The following is a 13,925-nucleotide window of genomic DNA, read 5'->3' on the forward strand; positions in this document are numbered from 1 at the left end:
CTAAATTTTGTAACATTATTCTTATATTAATTTCAATGAAATTTATAACGTTTCTCATTTGTTTATAATATGTTCTTGTAAAAATTTATTTAATGCATATTCAATATTTTACATACAAGAACAATTTAATATATTAAACTATGTACATAAATATAGTAAGCTATGTGCTATATCCTTCCCTGACAAATCTCTTTTACTTAGTTGAAACTCTAGTTCGTTTGTTCCAGGAAAAATTTGTGCCATAACTACGAGGTTTAGGATTGTTAATGGTTGGCTTCTGTATATAATAGTCCCATCCCATTTTTTCACAATGAGCAATAGCTTCCTTTTCCGAAGCAAAATCCACCTTAATATTTGACATGGGATCACCTCTATAGAGCAAAACACATTATTAGCAATGATTAACATTTAAATTATACATCTATATGCATTTACAATATATTCATAAATTATATAATGTACAAACTGTGGAGCTCTATATTTTACAGCCAAACACATAGGTTGCTCCAATATGTCATAAATACATCAACACCTGCAGATTCCTAACAGTCAATCAGAATATTCTTGTTTATACTTACGTTGATGTCCATCCTATGAGAGGATTTTCCCAACGTTCACGTGTATCAAAGTCTATTTGCCAATAATTTATATTATTTGTTCCAGATTGCATAGCATTTTTTGGAGGTTGATAAATACGAACTCTACGAGTTTTTATATGTTCTTCTGGAACACCTGAAGCTAATCCAACATCCTCCACAGAGGATACTGTAATTGTATCTTTCATAGCATCCCGATATAACTGTTCATCTTTATTCATGAATTCAATCTGATTATCTTTAGGTAATGTCAAACTCGTAGATTGGTCTTTGCTAGAACTACTAGCAAATCTTTTCATTAAGCTAAAAATTCAAACAATATAATCACAAATTTCGGGTTACACAAAATTCTAAAATTATAACTAGCGAAAATTTTCAAAAAATGGAATTAAAACTTACCTAAAACATGCTTTAATATCATTACTGCTTCGAATCGCAGAAAAACCACGACATGCCATTTTTTATATCGAAGGGTTAATTTTATCTGCCTTAAATTACAGCTGTTATGAACGGTTAGACAACGAAGTTGTTCGTTCCATAGAAGATCATGATCATCTAATGACGAACTTTTGTTTATTCTGCGCACATCGACCCTGATTGGTTCAAACACACTTTGTAACCAAGAGCAACACGCATGCGCATATGCGTTACTCATGACACTGGGCGTATATAACCAGTGACCTTTTTCTTTTATAAACTTCGCATATCATCAGTCCTGTTCTTTAGTTGTATATCTTTGTCCACCCTATATAAAACTATTGAAATGAGAAGTATGCTAGTAGCATTAACAACTGAAGATAGCCGAGTTGCGCGAATTGAGAGTGTTTCCCATTTAACAGAGTCTAAATACTACAATTTGTTGTCAATACGCATGCGTTAATGTTATGGTTATGTTAAGTTTGTATATTCAATATACTTCCATCACGTGTATTTATGTTGACAACTAAATCAGTTCATTGTACAAATTTTGTTGATTCTGGCACAAAACATACTGTTACTTAATAATTAAGATTGTTCATACTTTTACTTATTTTACTGTATTACTAAAAATTTTGGCTAAAGTGATAATAACTTTGTTATTTTGCTGTATTTAAAATGCCTGTCGATCAAAGACGAATTAATGGCCCAGAAGTAACTGTACCGTATCATATTTATCCTACTATCGGCAGTAAAAGTGACGAAATAAAATATGATTCCAATAATAGAAGCGACAAACGCACCAACAATGAAATTAGAAAAATATGTAAGATTATAGCTTATGTAAATTTTGTATAGTATAAATAAAAGTAACTTAACATAAAAATATTTATTGATTTATAGTCAATTAATAGAAGTAATCATTTACATCTTTTTACAGTTTTAAAAACAGGTGTAGTGAGCCAAGCAAAAGGTTCCGCTTATATAGAAATGGGAGATACAAAAGTAGTTTGTTCAGTATTTGATCCTAGAGAAATTCCAAATAAAAATGGTTATTGTGTACAGGGAGAAATTTATTGTGAATTCAAGTTTGCTTCTTTCTCTTGTCAAAAACGAAAAATTCATCAACAAAATGCAGAAGAGAAGCAATACAGTTTGATTTTGCAAAGGGCTTTGGAACCAGCTGTTTGTTTGGTAAATAAGTGTTTATCTTTGTGTTCTCCTTTTTTTACACAATATAAAATAAATATTGTGAAATATTATTTCACTAAATTATCTCCTTTCAAAATAAACTTCATTTACTCACTAAACATATTGATTTTAGATAAATTGATTGTATATTATTTAGTTTTGTGTAATACACATGCAGTAAGTTCTTTTTTAATATTCTTTATTTTAGAAACAATAAGCAGTTTCTTTTATTGTTTATTTATTTTGATAATTAATTCCTTTTTTATTTTGTCATTAGTACTTAAATTTTTTACCTTTCTCAGTAGTAAACACTATTTTGTTATAAATTGTTTAGTTTTTAGTATACTTTTAGTTCCAGATATTCTTTATATCTGTTTTTAATAATAAAAAGTGAAAATTTCAATCAAAACTTATACTCAAAATAAAAACATGATTATATTGTTCGTTTTTCAGCATGAATTTCCTAATTTTCAAGTAGATGTATATGCAATGGTCTTAGATAATGCTGGATCTGCTTTAGCTGCTGCAATCACAGCTGCTAGCACTGCCTTAGCTAGTGCAGGTGTACCTATGTTTGGTTTAGTCACAGCTTCTACTATCGTAAGTGATGTTAATAACAAAATTAAATTACAGCTATTTTATTTTAACCATTAATGTACTTAAAATTGCAGGGTATATATGGTGATTGTTTTTTAATGGATCCTACAGATACGGAAGAAACAATGTGTAACACAACATCCGACACTAAAGATAATTTCAATCATGGAATAATTACACTAGCTAGCCTTCCACAGCATGGCCAAGTTTCTGAAATATTTTTAATTGGAGATATTGATACAGATTCTATTATGCGTGCAACAGATGTTTTAACCGCGACTAACAAAGATATTTGTCCTGTTGTTCAACAGTGTTTAGTAAAGACTATTATGAAACTGCAGAACAAATAAAACAAAATATTTGATCAAACAGCATTTTCTTATTGCATTTAAATATATATTTTTATAATACAAAATTTGTATAATTTTTATATTTATATGGTTTTCACTGTTTCTATAGTGATTATTTCATGTTACAATATATCAAAATGCCGTTTTTTTTTACAAAATTACTAATGTGTCAAGAATGCAAATAGTACATGCGTAAACAATCTTAAGAATGGTTAAGTTCATTCTAAATCTAACTTCTTCCATTTTTCCTATGACTTGCATATAATAAAATATTCATTACTCTAACTATTTCTATACATTCACAGGAACGTCATTGCGCTTTACGCATCAAATTTGATAGAAGTATTTGAAACTAAGTAACGCTTATTTTATATAAATACATATAAATTAAAAACAAATTCTACCCCTCGATCAAGGCACCACATTATCGAGAAGACACATTTTTTTCAAAGTGGTCAGCATTCATGTTGCCCTATGAGAAAAAACGTTGAAATCGTATTTTTTAATTTATATAATTTAGTAAAATATCATTCATTTTATACTTTCAATACTAGAGAAGTTAAAATAAGAACTAAAAAATTCCTTACCTAGATTTTATCTTTGTAAAGCAGAACACTGATATATAAAAAATGAGGTCACTGTTTTTTGAAACTTTTTAAAATTGGATAGATATTGTCAAACGCCTCATAAATCTCTTGTCGAACTTTCGCCCCTGTTTAAATAATAAAAAATAATAAACTTGAATACATAAATATATATATATATTTTTTTAATATACACAATATGCAATATTTACCTGTTAAAACCACTTTTCCTGATACAAATATAAGTAGAACAATTCTAGGTTTAACCATTCTATATATCAATCCAGGGAACAATTCTGGTTCATATGAGGAGAACTGTCCATGGGTGAGTACCAAACCCTCCAGTCTAATTGGAAATTTTACATCGCAACTTCCTACCATATTTTGTATTTTAAAATCCAGGAATTTTGCCTTTACCCAAAATAAATAAAACTTATGATAATCAATTACTAATTAATAATGAATCTAAAAATATTTACTAACCGGAAAACCAAGCTTCTGTATAATTCTGGCATACTTTCTTGCAGCCAACCGAGAATCTTCTTCACTTTTTGCTCCAGTGCAAACCATTTTTCCGCTACTAAATATTAAAGCTGTAGTTCTGGGTTCTCTTATCCTCATAATGACTGCAGCAAATCTCTTTGGATTATATTCTGCATTTCTTGCATGAAGAGCAATTTTTTTTAAATCTAATTTACAATTTAAATTAACTGTAGAGACAATATTCCTGTAATATTAGAAAACATAATGATTATGTATTTTTTAAATTAAATTATTCTTGACTTACTGAAGCTGCGGTAATATTCCTGGATCTGCTGAAGCTGGTGTCATAGGCGTCATTGGGCCAGGCGTAGATGGTCCTATTGATGGTGGTGCTATATGATTAGTATTTTGTACTAATGGGGACATCATATTTTGCTATAAAGAAAACATTTCTTATAAACATAGTATAAATTGTGATAATAATTAAACATATTTTTATTTTGTATAATCTTACTGGCGTTTGTGGCTGCATAAGGCTCTGAGGTGTTGCGAACGTAGGTGTTGTTGTATATGCATGCATAGTCTTTTGTGGCGTTCCAAGCATAAGCATATTTGGGCTCATGGCATGCAGTTGTTGCAATTGATACTGTTGTTGTTGTTGCTGTTGTTGTGGTTGTTGTTGCTGTTGTTGCTGTGATTGTTGTTGTTGCTGCTGCTGTTGCAACGCATTAGGTAAAATTTGTTGATCCTCTTCTGGTTGATGTAAAGGAGTTCCTATGCTGGGTATACTAAACCCGGGACTTGGTAACATCTGATCCATTTTGTCTCTTTTTTTTTACAATATAAATAAATTAAACTGCAATGATGTTTTAATAGTTTACAGTTAAACAAATAACTTTTAAAAAACTGTAACTTTGTAACAGAGTATTGTAATTCCAATTATGCCCATAGTTCAAGAAAACGTTTCATTAATAACATTTGTAGGTTACAGTTGAAACATGAAATTTTTATTTCTACAGATGCAAGAAACATTAACAAACACACTTTTTAAATAAAAATAAATATAAATATTTATTGAATGTTAATGCTTGATTTTATTTTTTATCCATTATGTAGTCTTTGTTTGTTTACAACTATACTTTAAAAATTGCCATAGACTCGGAAAAAGTAAGATAAACTACTTTGTTATATCACAAATAAAATATTGTTGTAAGGATATCTTTCAACAACAGGACGATCATTACGGTTGCTAAGAAGTCATTTCTGCAATAATGTCCGAATGCACTTATGAACAATAATTAGAAAATAATTATCCATTTTATACAATGAAAAAGCACGTAACATTTACAAGAAATCATAAACAACTGTAGCGTTCTCGATACAAAATGTATGATATGTTATTGTGAACTTGGCTTTAAATAGGGGAAACCCACATATTTATAGAAAAACTATAGCACGATTTGCAAATTTTAAATTTGCAGAATAAAAATTTTGATTCATGTTATGAAAATAATGTTATATTATTCACTGTTATGAAAATATAAAATTTAATACGAAAATTTTAATGTAGATATTTTTAATAAGAAAAATATTACATTAACTTTAAAAAATAAGAATAAATTAAATGAGTGTAACAACACCGTTTGTTTAACAATAATCAATCTAGATTCTAGAAGATTGAATGGCGAAGCGAGGAATCGTGTGATAAGGAGTGGCAAGAAATTTCGTGAACGCCAATAATGAGCTCGCAAACTCCTGAATATAAATATCGCTCTGACAAATTCATGTTGAGATCTTTTTGGAGAGAACAAAAAATCTTTTCTACAATTTCCTTGAGATTCCTAGGATTCCGCTACGATTTCCTACGATTCCTACACAAGTTATTTTATAATTCTTCCATTAATTTTTAAATTAAACATTAATTATTGTTATATTTTACTGTCTTTTAAACAAAGTGAAGGTAATTTTTTTGATCCAGTTTTCAGATTTTCTATATCACGTTGCAGCAAATATTTTTGTTGCATTTGATTATAAAGAATATTTTCAAGCTTAGTTATGTCAGTTTTATAGTCAAGTTCTATTTGTAACATATTTTCCTATAACAAAAAGTAACATTATACTTTAAATACTATTCAATTAGCATGTTTTGGTATACAAACATAATTATTTTCTTACTTCTGGAATTAAGGTATGATCTAAGTTTCTTCCGAGTTTAATTTTTTCTTTTTCTAACACTGTCAATAAACTTAATTTTTCAGTATTATCTCGAATTAAGCACTCTAAAACCATTGATGCCTTATTACAGTTCAATTTAATACCTAAATCACAAAAGAAAATTACTCAGTAAACATTTATTAGAATAATTTTATAGGAATTGAAGTTTTTTTTATTTACTTTTCATTTCTTTATTAAAAGTTTTCATCATTTTTCGTACATCCGTTTTGGTATCATAAATTAATCTTTGTAAAATAGTCTCATATAAATTAACTAGTGATACTTGTTGACCAAATTTCTGTATCATTTTTTCTTTTATCTCTTCTTTCAGTCTTTTATTTTCAGTTTTCATGTATTTTAAATCTAATTTTATTCTTTTAAGGTGTACTTCATTTTCTCTAAAAAACAAAATACATAGATATTAATTTATGAGCATTTATTCTTGTAAATTACTTAATATTTTTACCATACTTGCGCTTTTCTTCTAAGCTATGTGTTTCTTCTTGTAGTTCTCCAATTCTATTATATAAATTTGATAGTTCTGTCTTATTAAAAAGTACGCAATTTTGAATTTCTTCAATGTCCCCAGAAGGTGATATATGTTGTAATTGATGAAGTTTTAATACAACTGTTACGTCAATATTATTTAATCTTTTTTGCTTTTTTAACTGTTAAAAGTAAAGAGTAATGAAATTTTTAAGTAAGTAAATTTTGAAGTAAGTAAAACGTTTTAAAATACCATAAAATCTTCTAATTCTTGCTTAGAGCTTTTTAAATTATTTTCGACAAATCTCAAATTTTTGTTATAGCTATCCAATTCTTTCTGCAATATTTCTATATCTTTCTGTTTCTCTTTAATCTGAAATTCGCATTCATATCGTCTTTCTCTCATAAAAAATGCATTTTCATATAACTCCTTATCACACCCTGGTGGACATATACTTTCATCTAATGGAATATGTTCTGTTTCTGAATCTATTGTATCATCTGATTCTTCGGAACTAGTTTCAGATGATTGTGTAAATGTATCTGAAGAACCTAAAATTATAATTGAATCAGTAAATTCAGTTAATTAATAGAAATTATTAGTAATGAAAACTAAAAATTAAAAGAGAATTTACTACCATCACGTTCTTTTACAGGAGTATATTTCTTTCTAAATATTTTATGAAGGAAATCTTGGAATTTGTTTTCAATTATGGTTTTAGCAAATTCAACTGTAATATCTTTAATTTTTAGATGTAATTTTCGAATCTCTTCTTCTTTTGCTGCAATGTTAACGTTTGTGGTTTGTATCTGTAAAAATTAAATCAATTAATAATTGACATCAATTAATTGCTGTTTTTATATCTGTGATGATAATAACTTGTAGCTTTATTGTGGAAAACTCATTTGATCTTTCTTCAACTTTTTTTTCAAGTGCATACTCAGTTTCTTCACATTCTTTTAAAATGATAAATTCTTCATAAAGTGTTAGTAAGTGTAGGTTCATATATATGCTTTGGTATATAACATCGAGTCTGTATTCTTCTAATTCAGCTAGTTCATCCTCCAGTTCTTTATAGCTGATGTTAATAGAGCGCAAAATACAATCCTGTTCATATAACTTTCGCCACATTCGAGAACGTTTCATTTCTCGTTCCCATGTAGTTTGAGTGGACTCAGTTGTGCTGAGATGATAAATTAAATCCATATGTGTAGATGAGTGATCTTTTATTTTTAGTTTCGAAGAGGAAAGAAGAGTGGTGAGACTCTCTGTTTCTTCGACAAACATTTTTTTACTACCACAATACAATACTTCATGTTCTAAATCAAAAGGATCCATTGAGTGATCTGCAATTGACTGTCTTTGCTGTTTTACTTGCTCCATTTTTTCTGACATTGACATGTATCTTTCAAGCTGTAATAATATTATTTCAAAAATAATTTTTTATCCTTCACTTGTAAGAATTTAAAACTGACCTCAAGGTTCAATTCAGGAAATTCAATATTAAAATTTATTTTTGGTGGATGTGGTAAAGGTTTTATACTTTTTGGTGGAAGTTCCATATGAATTTTTTTAAGAGTCTCAGACAATGCCGTAACTTCTTTTTGCAATTTTTGCTTTTGTGATCGAGCATTTTTTAATCTTGTATTGAAATCATCTCGCAAATGATGAAGCTGTAAAAAATAATTACCGTAAAAGTTATTACAATATTTGAATATATAAATTCTGTATTTAACGTACCTTACGTCTGCAATCTAAAAGTTGTTTATATTTTTCAACTGCTGTTTCTTTTTTTTTCTTTAAATTGAAACCTGTATCGGTCTTTAAATTAAATTCACCAATAGTTTCTTTTGCTTTTTCAAGAAAAGCTGCATCTTCCAATGAACTCTTTGCTAAATCTGGTTTTTTTGCATATAACTTTTTCCACTGTAAATGATATTTTTTTACATTGTGTGTACATCGTGAGAAAGAATGAACTTACTTCTTTTTGTCTTTCCATCAATTTTCGTTTTATTTCTTTGTATTTCGTTAATATTTGCTTTATTTGCAAACCCAATCCAGATGACAAATCACTATAATCTTCAGCTAAAAGAATCTCTATGTCCTGCAGTTCCTCTTCCTGTGACTCATATTTTTCCATCTCAATCTCTTCTTGCGTTAATCTACAATTGTATAATATATAAATATATATAAAAAGAATCAAAAAGAAAAATAGAGAGCATAGCAAAGAGATTTTATTAGTAAGACAACATACGAAAATGTTTTTCTCTGTAATATATTGCTATCCAACTTTTGATGTAAGTCTTGAGACATAATTGTCAATTATTGAGTTTGGGACAAAATTTATATAAAAGGAAAATAAGAATACCTGCCTGTTCTTTGTTCCTTTTCATCTTGCTTCATTTTTTCGAAGCATCTCAAAATATTCTCAATATTCAATTTTAGTTCTCGTAAAGAATGCACTTTTTTATCTTCATTTCTGTTTTCAAATTTTATCATATATTTTTAGTTAAATGCAATTTAATATATTTTACAAAAGGAAGAAGAATAACTTACAGTATACTGCAAACTGCAAAAGGTAAACAAGTAATGGGCATAACAAAATGATTCATAAGTTTTTGTAATTGTAGTTTACTTTTCTCCACTTGAAATTCTAACTTTGCTATTGTTAAAGTTATATTAGCTTTTAAATGTTGTCTTAAATCTTCTGTTATTCTAGGGTCTAATTCGAACTGTACTATTTGCTGCGATGGTAGAAGATTTTTATTTCTAGTATTAAAAAAGGAATATTATAATTAATTACTATTATTTACAGAAAAAGTATGTACTTATCGATATTTATTTTTCTTATCAATATATTGTACCGAATAGTAATTGCAACATATTCTTCACTTAAATCACGTATAATTTGAAGAGTTTCTTTCTTTTTCTTTTCTGCAAGAGAAAGAATTCGATTTTGCTCTTTTTGTGTAATTACTTGTTCCAAACTTGGATGCTCAGCATCTTCAATATCTTCGATACTCTTAGGCTATATTTATATAAATAATATTAATTATTTTATTGAATTTATTCGGTTTGAAAATATTAATTAAAAAGCTATCTTACCAAATGAGTAGGCTGTTCTGGTATTGGTATTTCAATACTTTCCTCAGATATGTCATCATTAATGATAAAAGAAAATATGTTTCCATCATGACCACACGTTAACAACATCTTTTTATCGTAACCAAATGAAATTTTAGACATAAGTCCATTATAATAATCGTGTACCGGCAAAATCCAATAATCTGAAAAATCTAGCGGGTCTTCTTTATTTATTTTACAAATATAAAGCTCCCCATACTGTGTTGCCAAAATTAAATACTCCTTGTTTTTGCTGAAAGAAGTATTTCTGTTATTTTATATATTTTTTTGTTTTTCTCTTTCAAGTACATTCACATTGTCATACTAATAAAGAAACTTATGGATTTCTGTATCCATTGCGTTTTCAATTATTCTGCTTATAGACGGTTTATTTTGTTTTATTTTTACACATAGTGGACGTGGATATTCATAAACATATCCTGCATCGAAACCAGCCATAAATAACCATATGTTCCCATTAATACCATATTCTGCTACCAAAACTCTATTTGGAATTTCTGGAATATAAAGTTCTGGGAGAATCATCTCTTCTTCTTCAATTTCCACTGAAAAATAAATTTTAATAATTAACTTTAAATTTCGACTTATGAAACAGATTTAAAAATAAATTATTACTGAGAAATGCTTCTTCATCAATTACAATATGTGGATTCTCTCTCATTAGTTGTTCCATTTCTTTCCTCTTTTCCTCAATTTTTTTCTCTCTTCGTTGTTCATATTCTTTTCTAACAATTTCTCTGTGTATTGAAGATTTAACTGATTCAAATTTGAATGCCATGGAATTACAATGGAGTTCATACGTTGTAGTTGTATATAATTGAGGTATTGTATGTAATTGAATTTCTACACAATGCCCTTTTAAACATCCAACTAATAAAGTTGCTTCCTATTTAAAATAAATTAAAACAGTTATTTTTATTGTACTCCTTTAATATAAAATTATAATGTCTGTACTTACTTCTTGTAGATTCCATGTCATACAAGTAACAGGTGATGGTACTTTTACGTAACCAATAGGTTCAATTTTAGGATAAGTATCTGTAGAACGGATACAAAATGCAAAAATTGTAGCATCACTACTGCCTGTTACCAATACACTGAAAATAAATTATTTGTATTGGTGACAAATACTTGTACAATTTATATAGAACATACCTACAAGTTGTATTTAAAGACATTACAGTAATTGGCTTTGAATGTGGTTTCAAAACTTCAATTAGTCTTGTTTTATCTCCTTTTATGCTACTTTTGGAATTTGGTGTTTGCATCGATATCGTAATCATTCTAATAATACCACTTTCAAAAGCACATACAAGTGTTAAACCCGTTTTTTCAATCTAAACATTATTATGAGATAATATGTGTTTTAATCTTTTGGATACAAATAGAGATATTTACCTTACACGGAAACCAAATTACTTGGCTTCCAATGTCATGAAATTTATGAATAAAACTTAATTTCTTTTCAATATAATTATAAATATGTAAATTGCCATTTCTATCAAGGGTAGCTACAAAAGGTCCCCAATCTGCTGTGTCCATATCGACTATGGAACCGGCATGACATGTGAAAATTTTTCTTTGTGTATGTTCTTTTTTACTAGTACAAAGATCGAGCAACCATAATCCTCCATTCCCATCCTACTAAAAATTTCTTTTATTATCAATATTACATTTTTGTATTATTATATTTACCTGGGCATACCAAGTTGTTGCATCTGGATTATTTGACTCTTGTTTGTGAATACACATAAGCATTGCATTTTCTTCTCCACTTGCAATTTCAAATTCATAAATTGGTTGAATTTCAAGAAACCGCTCTTCATCAGAAAGATTAGCATGATCCATTGTTTCATAAAACCAAAATCTGATCCATCCATCTGTACCTATTATATCAAAATCATGCAATATTAGTTTAAATATTTTATTCATTATTTAACATAAATTTATTCTTACCAACTGAAATAATTTCTCCATTAATAAATTCAAATTGAGTAATAGGACCAGCATGTGCTGTCTCTTTACTTTTTCTACGTGCCTCAAGTTTAATTAAACTCTCATCCCATAAAAGAATGTTTCCCCATTCACATCCTGATATTACCTACAAGGTACATATGTTATGTAATGTTTTATACCTATAACAAATTCCTTTAAAAATTTCTTACCGTTTCATTCGGCATGGGATGAATCGCTATAATATCAGAAATCTCTGTATTTCCAAATTTACCTATTTCACCTTTAAGTTTTAATCCAGTAAAAGTCTTGGATATTTTCCAAAATTTAATATGTCCTATTCCACCAGATGTTAAATGCCCCGGTATGTATTTAGAAAAAGTTATTTTATATATATCTTGGACATAAGATTTACATTGTAAAATAATTTGTGATTCTTGCCATTTCCAAATGGAAACATAATAATCAGGTTCACCACCTTGAGATGCCAATAATATTCCATCTTGACTATAATTAAACAATTTTAATCAATAATTTTATTTCAATATAATATTTTTACAGAGAGAAAATTATTTACCTGTATGTCATATACGAATAACATTTAGTTGTTCCTCCTTCTAAAGTGATTGCAGTTTTCATAGAAGGCCAACTATAAATAATAATCAAAGGATTGATTCCATTTAATGCAACAGCAATATGGTCATGAACAGGATTTCTCTATCAAAAAAGAGTTTTTGTGAAAGTAATATATTAAATTATTGTTATATAAAATGTATTAATTCAAAAGAGATTCTAATATCAATTGAAAAAACAAATACTCACTGATAGATGACCAATACCTTGACCTAAAGATGCTTTTTTAAACCAAATTTTATTTTCTACTATGTTGAAAATCTGAATCAAATTACCAGCAGCAAAGGCAACATTATTAATATCAATCCTACAGAGATTGAAGTACTTTCGACAATTATATCCATAGGAATGACTGATAAATATTAAGAAATAATTAGACATTTACATTCTTCAATGCATTGGTTTCTCAATAATTGATATAAAAAAAAAGAGAAGGGTTTAGCGTGACATAATAACAAAGTAAAATAGTGAAGAAATGCAAAGAAACAACATAAAGTTTTTGAGATTGTAGATTATAGACAATTAAATTTTTGTTTCATTATTATATATGAAATATTTGAATATTATATAAAATTAACTTAGACTTAGACTAGAGTTAAAGATCAATTATGTCTACTAATTTACTATAAAGTATTATAAAGTACTGCATTATCATAAAGTAAATAATAAAGAATTAATTACTATTACTCCTATATCAGAAAGAACTCTTACAGAATCTAATTAAAGCAAAGTGATAGATTTTGTTATTAAGGATACAAAAAACTTAATATGTTTTGAGATATAGTTCCATTTTCTGGTTTTCTGATCATTGATGAATATTCTTCTACAAGAATTGTGTCATCTATTTTAACATTAGTGATGTTTCTGTGATTTTCAAATTTAATTCCACCACCATCAGCCATATTGCTTTAACAAGAGTTTAAAAACTCATAAGAAGAAAAATGTAAATATATTTATATTTAAACGTTTCGATACAGTATATTTTATTTGAAATTATATTGATTTCTTTCAGATAATATTGAAATAAACCAATTTTTTAATTAAATTTCTATTATTTGTTTCATAGATGATCATTCTCATCAGAGGACGAGTTTTTGTTTACTCTGCGCATGTTATCTCTAATTGGTTGGAAAATAATTCGTAACCAAGGGCAACACGCTTGCGTCTTTACGTCATACTTGACGCTAAATGTACATACCTAGTGATCTTTTATTTTGTATGTTGCATCTCGCAAATCATCATTTGCGTATATTTATCCTAAATCATTCACTTTTCC

General features: G+C 28.0%; 4 protein-coding genes across 8 annotated transcripts in view; 1 reads left to right on the forward strand and 3 right to left on the reverse strand.

Annotated features, from left to right (window-relative positions):
* ND-18 (NADH:ubiquinone oxidoreductase subunit 18) overlaps positions 1–1,137 on the reverse strand; it is a 51,750-nt gene extending 50,613 nt beyond the window's left edge. For 2 of the 3 annotated variants that reach the window (XR_013038936.1, XM_076534219.1), the window contains exons 1-2: positions 996–1,137; positions 579–899 (exon numbers count right to left, since the gene is read on the reverse strand). Coding sequence is in view for 2 of the 3 variants with exons in the window: in XM_076534219.1 (XP_076390334.1) it covers positions 579–899; positions 996–1,054 (380 nt within the window). In the remaining variant the exon portion in view is untranslated. Of the gene's footprint in view, positions 1–57; positions 372–578; positions 900–995 lie in introns of those variants that run through there. The other variant, XM_003704516.3, reaches the window with a different exon arrangement.
* A 554-nt stretch (positions 1,138–1,691) lies between these two features.
* Positions 1,692–3,170, forward strand: LOC100878639 (exosome complex exonuclease Mtr3). Its single transcript, XM_003704463.3, has 4 exons — positions 1,692–1,839; positions 1,954–2,207; positions 2,658–2,804; positions 2,876–3,170. Exons 1-4 carry the CDS (start codon positions 1,692–1,694, stop codon positions 3,149–3,151), a joined length of 825 nt encoding a protein of 274 aa, XP_003704511.2. The 3' UTR covers positions 3,152–3,170.
* Positions 2,657–5,254, reverse strand: Tbp (TATA binding protein). Its single transcript, XM_003704515.3, has 6 exons — positions 4,733–5,254; positions 4,523–4,653; positions 4,219–4,462; positions 3,948–4,146; positions 3,739–3,863; positions 2,657–3,623 (listed from the first exon to the last, which is right to left on the reverse strand). The coding sequence occupies exons 1-5, from the start codon at positions 5,036–5,038 to the stop codon at positions 3,787–3,789; spliced, it is 957 nt and encodes a 318-aa protein (XP_003704563.1). The 5' UTR covers positions 5,039–5,254; the 3' UTR covers positions 2,657–3,623; positions 3,739–3,786.
* A 474-nt stretch (positions 5,255–5,728) lies between these two features.
* On the reverse strand, positions 5,729–13,722 carry LOC100878527 (cilia- and flagella-associated protein 44). Of its 3 annotated transcripts, XM_012287918.2 has the most exons (25): positions 13,406–13,722; positions 12,839–13,001; positions 12,594–12,733; positions 12,229–12,523; positions 12,020–12,164; positions 11,759–11,949; positions 11,462–11,704; positions 11,219–11,400; positions 11,022–11,160; positions 10,679–10,949; positions 10,368–10,608; positions 10,025–10,295; positions 9,784–9,947; positions 9,476–9,688; positions 9,288–9,398; positions 8,901–9,081; positions 8,660–8,845; positions 8,395–8,592; positions 7,799–8,332; positions 7,557–7,728; positions 7,172–7,470; positions 6,904–7,100; positions 6,613–6,830; positions 6,394–6,536; positions 5,729–6,314 (listed from the first exon to the last, which is right to left on the reverse strand). In XM_012287918.2, the coding sequence occupies exons 1-25, from the start codon at positions 13,549–13,551 to the stop codon at positions 6,147–6,149; spliced, it is 5,211 nt and encodes a 1,736-aa protein (XP_012143308.2). In that variant the 5' UTR covers positions 13,552–13,722; the 3' UTR covers positions 5,729–6,146. The 3 variants fall into 3 exon arrangements, with proteins under 3 accessions (XP_012143308.2, XP_076390291.1, XP_076390292.1); XM_076534176.1 differs by lacking the exon at positions 13,406–13,722 and having other exon boundaries at positions 12,856–12,993; XM_076534177.1 differs by lacking the exon at positions 13,406–13,722 and having other exon boundaries at positions 12,594–12,665; positions 12,839–12,976.
* Between the last annotated feature and the right edge of the window lie 203 nt (positions 13,723–13,925).

This window comes from Megachile rotundata, chromosome 8, assembly GCF_050947335.1.
Source record: "Megachile rotundata isolate GNS110a chromosome 8, iyMegRotu1, whole genome shotgun sequence".
Classification (NCBI taxonomy): domain Eukaryota; kingdom Metazoa; phylum Arthropoda; class Insecta; order Hymenoptera; family Megachilidae; genus Megachile; species Megachile rotundata.